The 19,074-nt window shown below is 51.1% G+C and overlaps 6 protein-coding genes across 6 annotated transcripts; 2 read left to right on the top strand and 4 right to left on the bottom strand.

Moving 5' to 3' along the window:
• Positions 1-542: 542 nt before the first annotated feature.
• Positions 543-1,667, bottom strand: BKA67DRAFT_668734 (uncharacterized protein; the record flags this gene model as incomplete). Its single annotated transcript, XM_046108642.1, has 1 exon — positions 543-1,667. A coding segment is annotated over exon 1 (720 nt), but the record flags the coding sequence as incomplete, so codon positions are not given.
• Positions 1,368-1,664, bottom strand: BKA67DRAFT_526249 (uncharacterized protein; the record flags this gene model as incomplete). The annotated part of the gene is made up of 1 exon (XM_046098738.1): positions 1,368-1,664. One exon carries the CDS (start codon positions 1,662-1,664, stop codon positions 1,368-1,370), a length of 297 nt encoding a protein of 98 aa, XP_045952448.1.
• A 1,009-nt stretch (positions 1,668-2,676) lies between the features above and the next one.
• BKA67DRAFT_526023 (ATP-citrate synthase subunit 1) lies at positions 2,677-4,736 on the bottom strand (the record flags this gene model as incomplete). Its single annotated transcript, XM_046098720.1, has 2 exons — positions 2,677-4,209; positions 4,284-4,736. The coding sequence occupies 2 exons, from the start codon at positions 4,734-4,736 to the stop codon at positions 2,677-2,679; spliced, it is 1,986 nt and encodes a 661-aa protein (XP_045952446.1).
• Positions 4,737-8,068: 3,332 nt separating this feature from the next.
• Positions 8,069-10,062, top strand: BKA67DRAFT_526328 (ATP-citrate synthase; the record flags this gene model as incomplete). The annotated part of the gene is made up of 2 exons (XM_046098746.1): positions 8,069-8,509; positions 9,031-10,062. 2 exons carry the CDS (start codon positions 8,069-8,071, stop codon positions 10,060-10,062), a joined length of 1,473 nt encoding a protein of 490 aa, XP_045952445.1.
• A 3,845-nt stretch (positions 10,063-13,907) lies between these two features.
• Positions 13,908-16,139, top strand: BKA67DRAFT_582778 (FAD dependent oxidoreductase). Its single transcript, XM_046104018.1, has 4 exons — positions 13,908-14,688; positions 14,751-15,037; positions 15,088-15,673; positions 15,754-16,139. The coding sequence occupies exons 1-4, from the start codon at positions 14,382-14,384 to the stop codon at positions 15,972-15,974; spliced, it is 1,401 nt and encodes a 466-aa protein (XP_045952444.1). The 5' UTR covers positions 13,908-14,381; the 3' UTR covers positions 15,975-16,139.
• Positions 16,140-16,710: 571 nt separating this feature from the next.
• BKA67DRAFT_540923 (uncharacterized protein) lies at positions 16,711-18,080 on the bottom strand (the record flags this gene model as incomplete). Its single annotated transcript, XM_046100836.1, has 6 exons — positions 16,711-16,754; positions 16,873-17,276; positions 17,337-17,405; positions 17,462-17,595; positions 17,666-17,762; positions 17,821-18,080. The coding sequence occupies 6 exons, from the start codon at positions 18,078-18,080 to the stop codon at positions 16,711-16,713; spliced, it is 1,008 nt and encodes a 335-aa protein (XP_045952443.1).
• Positions 18,081-19,074: the final 994 nt, after the last annotated feature.

Genomic DNA, 19,074 nt, shown 5'->3' with positions numbered 1-19,074 from the left:
CAATGACTTGTAATACCCCTACACACCAACTTGCTACCGAAAGGACATGGAAAAAGGGAAGACATAAGGACTGTAACACTTTTCATGTACATGACTCGGGTGATCACACACCGCCGGACAACAACGGAAGCACAGCCGAAAAGAGCTGTGATTCTCATTTCGTTATGCAACTTTCGGTGTCGGTTGTCATCATAAGCACAAATCTCTTGAATCACCAGTAGTGCCTCTTTCAGTCTAGTGAGAGATACGGTAGCATGAACCAGGCCCCCCAAAAAAAAACATAAATGACATCGAGGCCATAGTTTACGTGAACGGTCGAAAAGCATCACACCTGTGATTGACAACACTATCTCTCAGCTGTAGTGAGCCTTCACTACATCGCTCGCTCCTGTGATTCTAACAGTAATTTTCTTTTCTTCTTTACTAAATATTCAGACAAGAAATAACACAAAGGTGCCCCTTATCATAGCGTGCACAGAACATGATGAGAAGTACCATAGCAGCAAGGAGGCTTACGTCTTCCTTTTGACAGGACTTGTTTTCAGGTATTTCTCGACGTAAAGAAATTCCCATCCGCAGTTTGTTCCATCTGTAGACCTTCTTTTCATTTTTATAAATGTAAATAAAAATACACAAAAAAAACCCCCCCTCTCTCCCGCAGAAACCAAACCAACACTATATGTGTCAACAGATCTACCGAGAAGACTGGTGCCAACACAACCAGCACCCGATCCGACACTGCCCCCCCCTTTCCTCTCCCTGGTCCCCGGCCTGGCAAACAAAACTCCGCCACATCGCCACCGTCCTCTGCCTGGACCCGGGCGAGTGCGTGGCGCACTTCTTTGGAAACGAGCTTGGGGAGCGGGTGGTGGTGGTGGTGGGATGATGGCTAGGCACTGGCGCAGGGAGCCGAGGAGGCGTAGGATGAGCATGATGGATCTGGTTGTGCTGGGGAGATACATGTATTCAGGTAGATATGCTTGGGCATGTAAAGGCTGATGCTGGAGCACGGCTAGCTGGGTCCTCAAGTTCACTGTGCCTGTGGTATGAGGTAGTTTGTGTATGATACAATGCTTGATTTTTATGTACAGATTGTTGTACATGGGAGTTGGTACGGGTGTTGCAGAGGCAATGGACCTTGCCACCCCCATTCTCCATACCACGGCTTGCCGGCTACTTTCCACCTTGTGCCTGGCAATCCAAAAGCAACTGTTCAAGGACGGAGGAGCACCTCGCATGTCCTTCACGGACTCATAGCCCATCGCTCACCAGCCAATCCGTCTCTCTCTCTCTCTCTCTCTCTCTCTCTCCCCCCCCTTCTCTCTGCCTCTCTTTCGTTCCCCAGTCCTAGTTTTCCTGCGCGGGTTTTACACGTTGTTCTCCCTGAACGGCCTCACCACGCCGACCCTCGTGGCCGGGGTCTCAAGCCAGAACCCCCTCTCGGGCCTCCTCTCGACGCGCATCTCCTTGGAGTTGAGGGCCTTGTCGACCTCCCGGACCGTGACCAGCTCCTTGACCTTCATGATCATACCGGCGAACTGGGGCGTGACGGGGTGGAAGACGGTCTGGGTCCTCTTCCGGAGGCCCAGGGCGGCGAGGACGCCCCGCGTCCGCTCGGGCAGACCGATGGCGGAGCGGTGCAGTTGGATGCGGAAGAAGGACATGGCGACGATGCTGCGCACTGTAGACGAGTTGCCGCTTGTGTTTCTCTGGGAGATAGCCCCCTTTTGGTTGCAGTCTGGTTCCTGGTGGTATGTATGTAGTCTAGCCGGTGGTGGTCCGTATTCCGGAGTTTGGATTATCCTCAGTCTACACCACAGATCAATCAGCCATGAGATCCCGTCCCAAATTCCAACATCCGTCGCTTCCCGCGAATCGTGCCCAGTTCTGGCACCGCCGAGTAAGAGCCAGGCGAAGCGACCCACAACTGGCCCCTGAACATTCGTCGCAGAACCTGGGAAAGGCTGAGTGGAAAACTTACGAGCAGCCCAATATGCTTATTGCTTAGCTCCTTCCGCCGTGTTATCTCGTCTAGTCAAGCCGTGGTGCTTTTCAACTATGCTGCCGCTTCCAAGATCTGTGAGGTCCCGAATTGAGTGTCGCGAACTTTTGGCCGAGCTCAAGGCTTATCGCTTATCAACAGAGGTGGGCCCTTTTTTCTTCTACTGTATGTACATATTCTACCTAGGTTAGTACTACGCCAACGCCCCCCCTTGGTGTGCAGGCTGCTGCTTTCTGCTCACACCCCAAGCTCTCGTTGAAATGTCAACGCCCATGTCCAAGTGCCAACATTAGACTGGACAAAACCCATGGTATTGCGGCAGAGGTAGAAACTATGCAGAATAGTTGTGTAATGTGCTCCGGCGGCGTGCCACATATGCTTATTTTTATTGGGCGACTCGATTCAAGCACGGGAAGCCGTGCATGCGCAGTATGAGATGCTTGACTAACAAGGACGACTTGACAATATATCATGAACTTCACTCTTCTATTATCCCAGGCTCATATCGGCCCAAGTCATCGAAATGCTATATCTCATCATTTCATGCAGGATGATCGCGTAGAAATCTAGTTATCGCGTTCCCCCCATCCAATCCGTTTCGGTGACGTAAAGCAGAGCTCCCATTTTCCCTCGCACAAATTTCATTCACTTATACACAGGCCCCCCGTCACTGTTTATTTGACGGAAACCTCAACTCGACCCTCACCGACCGGCCCGGCACCCGCAAGGGTGGGCAGCAGGTATGTGATGTCATCCCAAGGATGTCTGTAGAGACCAGTGCGGAGTCTCTTCTGGTCCAGGTAGTGGGCAATCAGACCGATGCTGCGACCCAGCACGAACAGACCGTTCAGGACACCCATGTTCATGTAGTCCTCAGCCTCCTCGGGGCTGAAGGCACCACAGTTGCGCATGAGATCAACGAAGCACACGGCAATGCAACCGTCAACGTTCAGGATCAGGTTGTCCTTCTTGGATGTGGTCACGGTCTCGACGGCAAGAGCGTAGTCGAGCAGCTTGTGGCTGGGGAACTTGGCCAACACGTACTCCTTGACAAGCTCGACACGGAGATCGGGGTTGTTCCTCGACTTGATACGGTGACCAATACCGGGGATGAGCTTGTTCTGCTTGCGCATAATGTCTACGAAGTCACGAGGGGTGAGACCCTTGTCCGAGGCCGACGAGAACTCCTGAGCGGCACCGTCAAGGGCACCACCGAATCGAGAACCAATGGTGAGAAGACCGGCGACCAGGGAGCTGATCAGGTCCTTGCCGGCACGGGTAGTGATGATGGTGTTCATGGCACCAGACACGGCGGGACCGTGGTCAGCAGTGAGCATGAGAACCATCTCCAAGAACTTGGTGGCGTAGTCGGGCAGACGACGACGGAACCACAGAAGAGACATGACACCACCGATACCAATGTCCTCCCTGAAGACGTCCGAGATGGGCATGCCGGCGTACAGAAGCTCTTGGCCACGGTCGTCGGAGATGGTGGAGATGAAAGCAGCAGGCTTACGGATGAGGCCAAGCTCCTGAGCCCACGAGTAGTCGAGGGGAATCTTGGGAACGACAGGCTCGGGCTGGGGAACGATGGTCTTCTCGTTGAGCAGCTTCTCGTAGACCTTCCTGAGGGTTACGGGCAGGTCCTCGAAGGTGTCAGGCACGTGGATACCGGCCTCCTTCATCTGCTTGTTCTTCATGGCAGCTGTCTCGAGCTGGGAGTTGGCAAAGGAACCAGCGTGACCGAACTGGACCTCGGTCTTGAACATGCTGGCGCAAGTACCAATAGCCCAAGCAACAATGGGCTTGGTGATGACACCCTTCTTGACGGCCTCAATGACCTTGTATTCCTCAACACCACCAACCTCACCAAGCAGGACCAGAATCTTGCAGGAAGGGTCGGCTTGGTAGCGGAGCATGTGGTCAATGAAGGTGGTGCCGGGGTATCTGTCACCACCAATGGCAATACCCTCGTAAACACCGTCTGTGTTCTGGGCAATGATGTTGTTCAGCTCGTTGGACATACCTCCAGACTTGGAGACGTAACCAACGGAACCCTTGCGGTAGAGCTTGGAAGCAACAATGTTGTCCATCATACCACCAGTGTTACCGATCTTGAAAGCACCGGGCTTGATACCACCAACAGTGGCCGGTCCGATGATTTGCACACCCTTCTTGCGAGCGACATGGGCAATCTCTCGTGCACGCTGTGTTTGTGTTTTCTTGTCAGTACTGCGGTTCAAATCTCGCCGCGAGGGCATCTCGGGAGGGTTCTGCTTACACGCTCAGGCACACCCTCAGCAATGATGGCGATGGTCTTGATCTGGGGGTATTGCATCAACTCCATGGTTGAGGTGTAGACACTTCGCGAGGAAGCAAAGTTGACAACGACATCAACGTCGGGGTGCTTGGAAATGGCCTTCTCGACCTGCTGGTAGACAGGCAGAAGGGTCTCGCTGGTTCCCCAGTACATCTTGCTGACGAACTGGCCACCGAATGTGTAGATGATACCGGCAACCGAGGGAGTGGCCCGCTTGCAGATGAAGTCGAAATCCAGCATGCCCTGGACGGCACGGGGCTGCAGACCGTAGACGAGACATCTCGTCTTGTCGCTGAAGAGGGCGTGCTCGGGGAGAGGGCTCAGGGGCCGGCTGGGCGCAGCGAACCGTGTGATGTTGTCGTTGGCGGAAAGACCACCAGAGGTGCCGTTGACACCGTTGGCCGGAGTAGACATGTTGAATATGATATAGTCGGATTCTCTGGTTCTGGCGATGGCGCACTTGTTAGTCACAAATCGTTGCCAATGGGGAGACGTTGGGATTCAGGTGTGTAGGGTTTCGGGTGGTGGGAGCGCAAAGCAAAGCGAAGCAAAGCAAAGCTATTCAAAAGTTGATGACAAGCAAGTGCGGTTGAACCAAGAGCGATTTCGAGTGTCCGCTCGAGGATGGCGTGTTCTCTGCTCGACAATTGCTTTCTAGGGGCTATGCCGCTCAAGGGGTTCAGATGTGAGGAGTGGATTTGCAAGTAGTACAGTGCCCAGCAAACCGCAATTCCAGAAAACCCGAGCCTTCGGGGTGTTTTCTGCAACTGGGTGATCTCTGCATATACCTCTAGAAGAAGAAAATCCTTCCTCCCTTCCTCCCCCTCGGGCTTCGGGGTCACACCCCGAGTCTGGCATTGGCACTGATGACGGGGGGGACGCAGGACGGGTGATACGAGTAAGAAAGTGGGCGGGAATGAGTGACATACCTTTACTTGTCTGCAGGCTTACTGCTGTCAGATGCCTTGATCAGAGTAACACACTATGACCAGTTCGAAGCAATGTGGTGTGGCAGCTTCAGAGAAAAGTGAATGTATCACGGAAGGAATGTTTCAATGGAGGAAGTGGAATCTTTGAGTGTCGAGCTTTTTTTTTTTCTTCTCGAGTTTGAAGTGGAAGCGACAACGGGAGGGACTTGGGCAAAGCAAGGACGCACAGATCAATGCAAGACAGACTGGCTTTTGGACTTGGGTTTTGGACTGGGACTGGATCAGGGAGAGTCGCGAGGGCCCGCCAGGAACAGCTGGAGCTCTTGCTTTGTGCTAGTGTTGGAATTGCGGATGCCACACTTTTTTTTTTCTTTGTCTTTCCTGTTCGGCGTTGCTGAGAACGTACAACAGTGGCAGGCTCGGCGCGTTCTAGCGGTCGGAATAGTTGGGGTAAATTTGTCTGGTCTGTTGAATGTGCTTCGTAGGCTTTTGCAGAGGATCGGAGGTGGCATTGAGCATTGTTGACCCAGTTGTTAGCCAAATTGGAGCCGCGATTTGTCGAGCTGCACCCGATGGAGCACTGAACCCAATCGAACCCCTCCATGACCCTGCTGATCATGGACGCTTCGCAGTCGCGGGCTGCAGGCTGAGGGGTGTTAGCAGCAGCCTAGCAGCGGCCTAGCACCAGCCTAGCACCCTTTTTCGCTGCCACTCTCGCCTGTTTGGCTGCCCGCTAGCTCGCCATAGGGTCCAGACATCCCCTGTTCCCGCCTTTTTGGTGGGGACTCCAGATTAAGGTACCGGTACCTGCCCGCGTAGCGGCACCCAATCCTGCACTTTCCCATCCCACCACGACAATACTGCACAGTACTGCGTACTATTCTAAGCTTTCAATCCATTAGCAAATCAGACCACATAGTCCCCCTCCCTCCCAGCACCTCATTCTCAGAAATTCGACGTCTTTCCAAGACAGCTATCTTCTGCAGTAAGACATCTATCTTACTGCAGAAGATGAATGCACGATCATAGTAAGCCGAAGGATTCATGAAGATTAAGCAAGAACTATCTCATGGTAACCGAGGCAATGTGCAGAATGCAGAAGGTGTGCTGGTTGTGATGCCAGCTCAAGAATACGCTTGTTCATCTTGCCCATCTTTGCAAATTGGATACTGTTGTAAAGTGGACCGATCAATTGATGGCGCCGAATAATAGTATGTACTCAACTTGCCCTGCGTTTCTGACCTCCGTATTTGGGAAGTTGGCCGGGCGATACCCAGAGGAGATAGGAAAGAAAGGAAGAGAGGAAAGGAAACTGAACACCGTTGCCGGATCGTCCCCAAATGTCATGTCCGATATCCGCAACACCTACGTATTGTTTCAACCTCAACCCATCACTAAAACACACCTGACATGGCCGGAATGCAATGTTCAACACCTTTTCGGAAGTCAGAAGAGGTGATGCTCCAGTGCTCAATCGGCTTTGACAGGCATGAGTGCATAGGCGAGTAAGGAGCATAGATAACGCAGACCCACCACGTGAATCCTTTGCGACAGAGTAAGAGAGAGTTGTATGGCAAGTAAATTCAGCGACAGGTGATTTCAAGGCTTGGGGAGGTTGCGCAACTGCCACATCCGGCCCCGGCCCCAGATACGTAATAACGTAGAACGTATGATGGCACTCCGCGATGGGTCCATATGTGATTAGGGAAACCTTGATGCTATACTCGACTTGGAGGATGCATGCGTGGGAATACACAGTATCAGATACTCCAGTCCCGACAGGAGGTGGTGGTCCGGGTAGTAAACGGGAACAGACGAGCTCGGACGCCGACAATTCATGCACAAGTAGTACGGAGCAGTGTTGTTGAAAGACAATTTGTGCTGTCGGTCCTGTCTCCGTTAGGTCCGAACGGGGTGAAGCAACGCTTTCTTGCTGTTCACTTTGCAGCAGGGCATTGCATCGTATCCGTCGGCCCCCGAAAATAAGTGGCCATTGGAAGACTCAATGAGAAAGGCCCCTCCCCAAGTGTTGACGTTGGGGTACCGGTACTTTGCGTATTGCTGACTGGGCAATTAGTGGCATGGCAGCGCCAGCCCAGCAGGATCTCCCCCCCAATAGTTTTTGGGCGGTAAAGGGACTGGAGACTAAGCACAGGTACGGGGCAGACCGATCCTGCTTAGTGTCCCCTCCAAAGCAATCTGCATCCCACCTTTTGTGCAACCCTTGAGATGCCCAGCCTAAGACACACCCGGGCAGAAATTAGAATCCAGGTGGGAAGCCAGAAGCACACATAGCATTCGGGCCCTGAACAACTGGCGGAGCTTAGATCTGAACCTTGGAAATTTTTGAAAGTCAATCCCCCGTTCTCGCTGCACTCACTCAAGTCTCAGTCCCAGTCTCAGTCTCAAAGAAAACATCTTCCACTTGGAGTCTTTTCTTGACCTTCCACTTGATTCCGAGATTCTTGCTGCAGTCATCTGCTCTTCCCCTCCTAGTCGCATTGCAAACTGCCCGCTCCGGAACTACCTGGTAGCATTTCCAAGAGGTAAGCCGTCATCTCGCTCGACCCCAGCTTTTGCAGAGAGTACATGCGATAGTCGGCCACCAGAACTTCTGCTTCAACAACTTTGTGAAGCCCGTGTTTGTTAGGCTGGCAGCTGCAATCGCTTCGAGAGAGCTTTCCCCGAGGGCTCAGTTGCTAACCAGACAGCAGAGAACTGAAGAACTCCTTCTCTACACGATCTTTTTTGGACAGTAACTGAACTGTTCACGTACCTGCGAATAGCTTCCTTTTCCCACACAAACCATCACACAACATGTCCGCCAAGTCCATCCTCGAGGCCGACGGCAAGGCCATCCTCAACTACCACTTGACCCGGGCACCGGTGATCAAGCCTACTCCCCTCGCCAAGTCCACCACCCACAATGCTCCTCCCAGGCTCGCATCCCTCTACTTCCCTGAGGATGCCGATGTGAAGGCTGTCCTGGACCAGGCTGAGGTTACCTACCCCTGGTTGCTCCAGTCCGGAGCCAAGTTCGTCGCAAAGCCAGATCAGCTCATCAAGCGCCGTGGTAAGAGCGGCCTCCTTGCATTGAACAAGACCTGGCCCGAGGCCAAGGCTTGGGTTGCCGAGCGTGCTGGTAAGGAGCAGCAGGTTGAGCACGTCCGTGGCGTCCTCCGTCAATTCCTCGTCGAGCCTTTCGTTCCTCACCCCGAGGGCACTGAGTACTACATCAACATCAACTCCGTGAGAGAAGTGAGTAAATCCCCTTGAAATTCATTCAATCCGCATTCCCATCCGTAATCCCGAAGTGTCTCTCCTCGGAAAACTGGTTTCGGTCAACTCGTGGATGAGGACCAACCAGTGAGGTGAAAAGAAAGAAAAAAAGAAGGCCAGCCACCGAGAGTTGAGAGAGTTTCTCGACATTGTGTAATGCACAATAACTCTGTGTAAACTCTCGTCGCTCCTTGGGAAAAGAGAGAAATTTGTTCGTTTGATGGTAGACAAAGATCGGGGTGGTTTTATGAACCAAATGGTTTTGTGGCATTTGGCTGCACGCATTTGCGTTATCTGGCTTCGGCGTCTATCAACCGAATCCGATGCCTTGCATTTGCGGACGAACGGAAACTAAACCACTTTGTTCGGCATCCACTTGGCACATACACCCACTTTCCGCATCAAGACATGCGTGGTCTGCATCACCCAATACCCCTGATCACGTTATACTATACTACAACTTGGACCTAAAATATCATACTAATTTCTTGCGTCAACAGGGTGATTGGATTCTTTTCACCCACGAGGGTGGTGTCGATGTCGGCGATGTCGACGCTAAGGCAGAGAAGCTTCTGATTCCTGTCGACCTTTCAGAATATCCTTCCAACGAAGAGATCGCAGCAACCCTGCTGAAGAAGGTTCCCCAGGGTGTGCACAACGTCCTGGTTGACTTCATCTCGCGACTGTACGCTGTCTACGTCGACTGCCAGTTCACCTACCTTGAGATCAACCCCTTGGTCGTCATCCCCAACGCCGACGCCACTTCCGCAGATGTTTACTTCCTGGATCTCGCTGCCAAGCTCGACCAGACCGCCGACTTCGAGTGTGGTGTGAAATGGGCCGTTGCCCGATCGCCCGCCGCTCTGGGTTTGGCCGCTCAGTCGAGCGCAGGCACAGTCAGCGTTGATGCTGGCCCGCCCATGGAGTTCCCTGCTCCTTTCGGCCGTGAGCTGACCAAGGAGGAGGCTTACATCGCCGAGTTGGATGCCAAGACTGGTGCTTCTCTCAAGCTCACCGTCCTGAATGCCAACGGCCGTGTATGGACTCTCGTCGCTGGTGGTGGTGCTTCCGTCGTCTACGCCGATGCCATTGCCTCGGCTGGTTTCGCGGACGACCTCGCCAACTATGGTGAGTACTCTGGTGCTCCCACCGAGTCCCAGACTTACCACTACGCTCGCACCGTTTTGGACTTGATGCTCCGCGCCCCCGTGGACAGCAAGGGCAAGGTTCTGTTCATCGGTGGTGGTATCGCCAACTTCACCAACGTTGCTTCCACCTTCAAGGGTGTCATCCGTGCTCTGCGTGAGTACGCCAAGCAACTCAACGAGCACAACGTCCAGATCTGGGTACGACGTGCCGGTCCCAACTACCAGGAGGGTCTCAAGAACATGAAGGCAGCCACCCAAGAGCTGGGTCTCCAGGCTAAGATCTTCGGCCCTGAGATGCACGTCTCTGGTATTGTGCCCCTGGCTCTTGTCCCTGGCAGATGGGAGGAGGCTCAAAAGCTGGGTGTCACTGAGTTCCAAGCATAAGCGAAATTATACAGTTTAGATGAGCAAATTTTGAAGGCCTCAGGAAAGCGGGTAGCTTCCAGGGCTGGCACGGTTATGTACGTTGATGATCAAACGGGAATCGAACTAGGCCACTCACAAATAGAGTGGTGACTCGGATAAGGAGCAGCGTTTGGTTCTGTCTGGGTTTAGAGGAATGGCTACAGTAAAAAAAAAACTGTGAATAGACCAATTTGTAATATGAATGCATTGCGATTGTCCTAAATTTCTCAAGACGACTTGGAAATTTCTGCAATTCTTTTGACACGTGTTTCACAGCAAGACGATCATCGGTGATTTCATTGTTAGTGGGGTGGACAAGAAAGATACGAGAAGAAGTGCTAAGAGACTTTAACAAATTCTTGCAAAACACTGGAAAAGATACCGATAAGCATATGCAGAAGGCAAGATCACTTTGCAGAGGCCTATTTTATGTAGAGCCTGGACTTGTGTGCGAGTGAACAGTACACCGAGGTCATCGCCGTGGTCTGATAAATGCTCGTTTGTTCTCTAGGGGTTGCTCGCAAGATAAAATCATACAAGATTTTTTCCTGCTGAGCATTTCACCTGAAGGGCCAGGAACATTATCGTGGTCCTAAAGACCTCGGTGCACGTGCAACGGCCAAGTTGAAGGAGTGGTCATGCTTTCACCCACGCATGAAACCAGGTGATCCACAACTGAGACTCGAATAGAGGAGCGCAGAGAGCAATCGCCGGGAGACATGGGCTTAATACACGTAATCGCGTAGGATATGTTTCAGACGAAGTTGTCCGTATCGTTTATTGGCGTGTATATACAAGCAAATCTGTCTCAATGCGGACTGTACAAGAAAAGAAATGACCAAGCAGAAACATGGTTTTTGCGGTTTGTTTGCCTGATGTATACATAGTATTACAGGAGACCGCGGTTCTTCACGCCTCGTCTAGAGGCTAGATGCTGCGACTCGACTCGTTCGAGGGTTTTCAAGCTTTTGGGGGGCATTGGCGCCAGTGATGAGACCTCGAGCGGAGGTTGGTTGTAGAAAATTGGGTCATAGAGCCCGAAGAGTGTACCGACCTGAACGTGGAGGTGCTTGAGCTGGGAGAACTCTGATAGGCAGCGAAGGTGATGTGCGGAGCTAAGATCATATCGTATCACTCCCAGACATTGAAAGTCGAGGTGCAAGCATTCAACCTTTTCTGCGGAATTTGCTAGTCGCCGGTCGATGCTTAGTCTCCGCCCCCATTACTAGATAAAAGGATTGTGGCAAGACAGTTACATAATCAGACTCTTTACGTGGTTGAATTATTCTAGAGCTTTAAGGCTATCTCTAAGATCCAAAGGGTCCATTATCATGTGTTCGGAAACACGTTTCCCTCTGGTACCGTACAACGGGCTTTTGAATCTCCGGGCCACCGGGGTCGCCCAAAGTGTCGATAGAAACCAGAGCTGAGCACAACCCGCTGGAGACACATAGGACACTGGAAAAATTGTCGATCAGCCTCATCTGTTCATAGAGTAAATGACTGGAGAGCTCCGGCGTAACAGGTTGCGAACGTCGCACCCAGGACAAAGCAAAAAAGACTGCAACAAATTCACCCATGACGCCACCAAACTGGATGCCGTAAATGTTTACAATCGGTTGTTGGCTAGGCATAATACATTAAATAAGAGAAAAACTCTTACGGGTTCATCTGCAGCACAAAGGCCAAGTTCTTTCCCTAACATGCGACTATTGATAGAAAACTTTGCTCGCCGAGAACCTGCTCCATGTCAAAGGCAATGTCGAGGTAGAGGACTAGAGGTCGCAACTCTGGATTCTCAAGCAGAGTTCGAGTTAGCAGGACCAAAACGCTAGTCAAAACAGCGAGATTAGCCTGCTGAATAATCTTTTCAGGTAGACATCCTTGGAAGTAACTAGATTTAAGCCATCCTACATCAAGTTTTCGTGTAGCATCTAGGGTTCTAGCAGAAGAAAGAAAGAAAAAGAGGAGGGAAAGAGAGGGAGGGAGGAAGACAGTGTCAACTTCGTGTACTTGCTGTCCAAGACTACTACCACACGATGCATCAGAGGTCGACTGGTGGCCTCAAGCCCGTATTTATGTCGAATTTAGTCCGCCAATTGCCCGCGCCGTGCTGAAGATATATACACATTTCATGGTCACTTAGATAAGGCGCGCAAGTTTCGTCGTCTCCAAACCATGGAGCATTTGGGTTATCCATCACTGTTAAAATGACTGACCCAGTATATTTTCGTGCGATCCGTCTCCAATTTATTATTATGACTTGTTTGAGAATTTGGGAGGTTACTACCTTAGTGTCGATGACGGTAGAATGAGGACTTTAACGATTATAGGAGAAACGATGTGCTGGGAAGAAAGTCCTTGACAGAGAGGCTACTCGACTCGGGAACGAGATTACTTACCAAGCGGAGGTACTAAAAGACTTGAAAGAAGAGAGAATCTAGCCATCAACTCCCAATGACCAGAACAATGCTTGAAGAAGATCTCTCATGCGTAACAACATTTTTAGGCAAAACAAACCCCACATAGAACTAAGAACTTGAAGCAAATACAAAATCTGATAGTCTTGAGGAATACCCGCGATGCTGATGTAGACAGTAGAATTGAATCGGAGGATGGTATCATTATTAGCGAAAGGTAATCAAAACGTACTGGCGGTTAGAACGAAACGATGTCCCCACCACCTTCAGCGGATATCGAATCAACAAAACACCCATCCGATTGCGCTGAGTATTTTCTGAGCTCAAAGTAGAATAACAGCATTATACCGCACTGGTCAAGCTCCTCAGGGTAAGTACACGACCAGATCCAAGCGGAATACGAAATTCAACTCAAGTATCCTTCCGGACATTGGATCTTCTTTGAGAAATGAACAAAACCGATAATAAGATCACTCTAAACCAGCCGGCATGAAATTTCAATTGCTCCACAGGGACGAGCAATACTTTGAGATTCTCAAAAAGATTGTTGTAGGAAGGAAACACGGTCTTGCTGAAACCTAAGTAAAACTATCGGCTATATTCTCGAGAAAAAGTGGAACAAGCCATTGGCTGCAGCGGAAATTTACGCTGATTTCCTGTCAATTCGAGATCACACTTGCATTTCTCCGAAGGACCACCAGGCACCGGGAAAACCAACAATGCAGAAAAACGGGTTGAATCTTCTACAAAATGGGCATACTAACGACTCATGAGATTGTTAAGTGCTCGGCAAATGAATTGGTTGGACAGGACGTCAGTCAGACTGGCCCCAAAACAAGGATGGTCTCCGAGAAAGCCCTCGGCAAGGTGCTCTTCATTAATGAAGCTTACAGATTGTCCACCGGAGATTCTATGCAGTACCAAAAATACATTGAGGACTGTTTCTCAAGATAAAAATCGACTGCGTCTTGGAGCAATGCTCGAACTGTTCTGTCAATGGCAAAATATGACTTCAACCAGACTATATTAGCGAAGGAGACTTGGCGGTATCATATCGACCCTACCCAACGTGCTAGATGAGCGACGAAAGTGAGCGGGGGCTCAGAAAAAGCTTCCGGCCAGTCCTCTGATGTAAGATAGGAACGGAAATTGGGGGCCTGATTTGAGCTTTGTGTGTCATGTTTGAGGTGATGGACTTGAGAGTTTGATCGGTTTCTTACGCGTGTTGTGCAGTGAGTGGTCGTCAGTGTGGATTAGAGCGGCCTGTTTCCAAAAGAAGTCGCCCCACTTTCAGCAATGGCTTGTTGGTGGCGGCGTATTGTAGCTTCAGTCTAAGCTTATTTCAGCCGCTAAACGACCGTCGGTCGTGGGTTAGGGAGTCATACGGATGTAATCAAAGGACATATACTACGTTGCCCACATGGTACTCGTCAGCAGTAATATAGTTACGTTCGAGCCTGCTCCATTCAAGATAACGAAATCATGCAGCATCACGCCAGAGCACAACGGTTTTTGAATCGACATGGCTGTTCAATGGGTCACACCGCGTGAGCCAAAAGCCATATCCCAGGTTGCTTGCGAATATCGTCGTAATGACCTTGTGCCTGATTTCCCAATACAGAATCGACATGTTGTATCGTTGGTCCATAATGCACCATTTCCAAGTAATGAGAGTCTTTTGGAGTTGGTTGTGATTACGCACACTATACTGGTATAGTCATCCAGAAATGCTGGAGCCTAAGGTATCTACGCGTTCCTACAACTCTTGCCCCACAACTAGTTCCCTATGAATAGGCCCACCCGTCGCATGGGGGAGCCGCATAGAGGCTCAAAAGTCAAAGCGAGTTAGAGCCGTCTAAATTGGTAGTGAAATCATAAATGGCCATTCAATCTCTTGCCCAACTTGCCTCGAGGCAACCATTGAAGAAAATGGGAGACAAACCCACCAGCAAACTCCCCGCAAAGAACCCCACTACCTCTTACTGGCTCACCCAACCTCATCATTTGGCCTCATATCGCTCGTCCGAAACCACACCAGAGGAGGTCGATGTCGCCATAATCGGTACCGGTCTGGCTGGGACTTCCATAGCCTATCATATCCTGTCGCAAAGCGAGAATGGCTCCGAACCAAAAGTCGCTTTGTTCGAGGCTCGGCAAGCCTGTTCAGGGGCAACTGGAAGAAATGGTAAGTAGTTCCCGTCGAGATCTTTCTTTGATGTTGGCCGTCTGACATGGTTGGGATTTCAGGTGGCCATGTAAAGGTGCAGGTTCCATCCCTGCAGCGTGTTTCTAAGAAATACGATGCCGCCACAGCGCAGGAACTCTTCTCGTGGGTTTCGTCTCAGCGCATAGCTATCAAGACCACAGTGGAGCAGGAGGGCATAGACTGCGACTTGCTCGTCACGCGTTCATTTGATGCCTATTTCGATGCTGCACAGGCGGCAGAAGTAAAGGCGTTCGTGGAAGAGCAGCGCCAGTCCGGTGCTACCTGGACCCAGGACGTCCAATGGTTTGAAGGTCCAAATCTGGAAAGAGTGAGTTTCTCAGCCCTTCCAATATGGCTGCAACTACTAATGCATTCCAGAATACCGGGATCAAAGGTCTGGCGGCGGCTGCAAGCGTCCCGGTTGTGTCCCTATGGCCGTACAAATTTGTTACTGCCCTTCTGGAGAGAGCTGTCGAGATGGGCGCATTTCTGTACACAGAAACTCCTGTAGAAGCTGCAGAGACTGGTGACGACGGTATCGTCACCCTGAAGACGTCGCGCGGAACCGTGAGAGCCAAGAAGGTCATATACGCAACCAACGGCTACACCTCTGCTCTGCTGCCACAGTACGAAGGTGTCATAGTGCCCGTGCGGGGACAGAACTCCATCTTAGTGCCTCTAGCCAAGTCGCATCATCCGCACCCCTCCAACACGTGCAACCTGTTCCACTCTCCTAAGGCGGTGGACTATCTCATTCCGCGGCCAGACGGAAACATCATCCTTGGCGGCGGCACGGCGGCGTATCGCAAGGACATGGAAGACCGGAACCCGAAGTGGTTCGATACTGTCGACGACACGACGCTGATCAACGAGAGCGTGAAGGCACATTTCGACAGGACGATGGCCGAGTGCTTCCGTGGGTGGGAGGACGCGGAGGCAAGAGCTGCCATGACTTGGACAGGAAGTGAGTTGTTCTTTCTCTCCTCCCGAGAATGAAACTGGGTTTTTTTTTTTGGAGAAACAAAATTGCTAATCACGCTGCAGTCATGGGATATACTCCTGATGGTGCACCACATATGGGTCGAGTGCCAGGTACCGAGAACCAGTGGATCTTGGCTGGCTTCAACGGGGGAGGCATGTCCTTGATATTTACGGCGACTCAAGAAATTGCCCGCATGGTGCTTCAGGGAATCGAGCTGGAGGAGACGAGTATCCCAAAGATATTTAAAACGACCGAAGACAGACTAGAGACGAAATTCGCTTGATCATGCGAGTTTGTCCCCCAAATTCAACATAAAGAGGTAATCCAGTCAGAGGCCTGGCGCCCTGGAAAGGTTTTCTTGCTTGTCGGAGGTCCGCTAGACAGATATGCACACAGGTAGCTAATGTTTCTTTACCTAATAAATAACAACATGGAACATATGTTTGCTGCTTTCTTCAAACTCTTTAGAAGGCTGTCCATTTATGGCCATGCAGGAGCTATGCCATCTCATGTAATTAACAGTGACGGTCTCCGAATGCCATAAACTTAATTGTCGACAGTACTCGGACTGCACTCATTGTAATGGCCATATATCTAGTGCCGATGAAGGGTGGGCTGCAGACGGAACGGGGGGTATGTCACATCTACCGGGCTGGGTCGGCTAAAACAATGGACCGTCCTGACCACAGCCGCAAGCCCAGATACATTACCCGGGCAATATGACGCTCAACCCCAACTGCCGGATTTGAGGAGGGAGACTACCAAGTGAAAGTTCGCACAGTAAAATTTAAGCTTATTTAGTCATATGGGATCTTCTGTCCAATCAACGAGCGAATGGTATATTGAGGCTAATTCAGGGGGTAGTGGTGGTAAGGGGGAGGGCGGGTGGTCTACAGAAAAGAACTGGTCTTGGCGGAACCTGGGGTACATGAACCGGATTTATAATATCGACCAATCAAACATCCAGCCGGGCGGACATGGGCCAGAAAGGACGAATGCCAAACTGGTCTTGTGTGGATCTAGCTCTCCATCGGCATGGACATGCCTGGCAGCTCCTTGATCCCTATTGTGCACAATGTCAGCCATGTTTCATTGAAATAAGCCAAATGATGACTAGTGATGCTGATATAGATAAGAGGAAAAAATTATGAAAGAAGGTAAGAAGATAAAACAATACTTACAGCCGTCATGATCCTCATTCACGACCTTCTGGACGGCACACTTGGAGCCATCGTTGATCTGCTGCGTCTTGAGGTTGGCACACTTGGCGCCCATGCAGTTGGAGGTGTCCATGGCCTTCTGCAGGGCGTCGCCCTTCCAGCCAAAGACGTAGTCAGCGTGCTGGCCCAGCCCCGTGTTGTCGCCCGTGCTGAGGTAGAAGGGTTGCGAGCCGTCCGTCGGCCAGTCGTTGGCGTTGTTGAACGGCGTCGTGTCCCACACCACCTCGTACATGAGCTGCGGGATCCGGACGGGGTGCGTCGACGGGCACGCGCCGCCCAGGGACAGGAATGTCGCTGGTCCGCTGACTGGGTAGGCTACGTGCGACTTGTGGTCCGGGCTGTCGAGGTTCTTGCCGTCCCAGCAGCTGTGTGTCAAGGTCAGTTTTATGAAGAGGTTATCTGAATTTCTGCAAGGGTTCACTCACGTGGGGAAGTGAATATTGGACCGAATTCCGCCCTTGCATTGCTTTGCTGGCAACTTCTCGGTGTCGAGACTTTGAAGGTCAGTTCGAAACTCATAGGAGGATGTGTACAATCGATGGATACGTACGTGGCATCCTGACAAGGAGCAGAGACATCGCCTCCATAGTTGGGGCCCGTGTAGCACCGGTAGCAGTTTTGCTTCTTCAGGGTTGTGTCGGGTCTGGAGCGCTGGAGAGGGTCGCCGACAAGCATGCGGAACCCCTAGAAAGAAAGCACCCAGTGATTAGCCATACAAACGTAGGCCACGAAACATTGTGCTCAGTTGACTTACAGGCTTGAAGGCCGTGATGCTGCCGGGCTGGGCGGAGACGTAGTATACGAGGATACCATCGGCCATCTTGTTGCTGTATGTGTCGCTGAATTGCAGCCTGTGGAAGTGTCAAAATGGGGATGTCACAATGGAGGTCTCGTGAGCGTCAAACATACGCAGCACCACGCTGGGGAACGCGCTTGTAGGTCCCGTTACGGGCCTTGAAGTACAGGTTTGCTGTCCAGTAGTTGGAGAAGTCGTCTGCGAACGAGCAGGTAGTGCAAGTAGCCGTGGTCGAGACATCGCTCGTCGTCATGGAAGCGTTGAAGCCATTGCCTCCCACGATCTGGTGTACGTGGGGAGAGGGTACGGAGCCTGGGTTGACCAGAGGGTCGAGACGGTCGATGACGAGCTGGGGACATCCAAAACGTAGCATAGTCGTCCCCCCACCACCGCCTCCACCCTGAGGAACCGCCTCTGCGAGAGAAAGCAGTGCTAGAAGCGCTGTTTTATGCATCTTGAAATGTGTCGTCGAAATGAGAGAATGAATCAATGATACAGAAATTGAAGCAAGTGACAGAACTGTACAGCCAGCCAGAACACCAGAGTTCTCGAAGGCCGTATAAGAATGGCAGAGGCCGGTTGCAGGAGGGGCCGGGTTTGGTGTCAGCCCTGCCTCTACTATTGCCGTTGTCCGAGGCAAAAAGAACTGCCGAATGGTATTATGCTTGGTCGTTGGGGAAACAATATAAAGATTATATTGAACTTGACATATGAGCGGCTGAATGCAAGTGGTCCACACATGATTGGGCGAATGGGAGCAACGCTGTACAACCAGCCTGCATTACTACACCACTCATCCTTCACAGTTTCTAGAAGATTTCGCCGCTGAAGGTCCGACAAGGAGTCACAAGCAATAACAATATGCCAAGCCAGTGGCGGCAAATATCTGATAGGTAGATCGGGGTCAGATCTGGACGATCATGTACTTATTTGTATGGTGGTATCGCTGTCATACCGTGGCTGATGTTAAAAGGGTTCGCAATTGGCCACAACTTTATCTCATCGTTGTGTCAAAGATAAGTGATAAATTGTCCGGTTCCCTTCGTCCAGACTGAGTTCCTATCGTGACCTCTCACGAGTGACGTCGTTGATGTTGACAAACTACTGCAAAGGTGGCTGACAAGAGAGGGAAATCCATCGAATACAGGAGTCGAAGCCACTTGGACATAGGAACAAGATTGGTCTATATCTGGAGTTTGTAGAGCAAAATGTGCGCCTGAGTGCATATTATTACAGTGGAAAGGCTAAAGCCACACCTGGCACCATTTCGATCCAAATTGGCTTTGTTCAAGTTTCATCAACGATGAAACGGGTCACTTAAATGTGGTGAAGTTGGCTCAGATTATGGGCAATACGAACGGCAGAAA

Source organism: Truncatella angustata (assembly GCF_020726525.1).
Source record: "Truncatella angustata strain MPI-SDFR-AT-0073 chromosome Unknown BKA67scaffold_10, whole genome shotgun sequence".
NCBI lineage: Eukaryota > Fungi > Ascomycota > Sordariomycetes > Amphisphaeriales > Sporocadaceae > Truncatella > Truncatella angustata.
Note: the sequence above shows the minus strand (reverse complement) of the source record. Positions and strands in the feature narration are given on the sequence as shown.

Excerpts from the sequence above, each read along its gene's own strand:
- BKA67DRAFT_582778 (XM_046104018.1), top strand. The coding sequence starts at position 14,382 with ATGGCCATTCAATCTCTTGCCCAACTTGCCTCGAGGCAACCATTGAAG. Across the intron at positions 14,689-14,750 it reads AGGGGCAACTGGAAGAAATG|GTGGCCATGTAAAGGTGCAG; the intron begins GTAAGTAGTTCC and ends TTGGGATTTCAG. Across the intron at positions 15,038-15,087 it reads AAGGTCCAAATCTGGAAAGA|AATACCGGGATCAAAGGTCT; the intron begins GTGAGTTTCTCA and ends AATGCATTCCAG.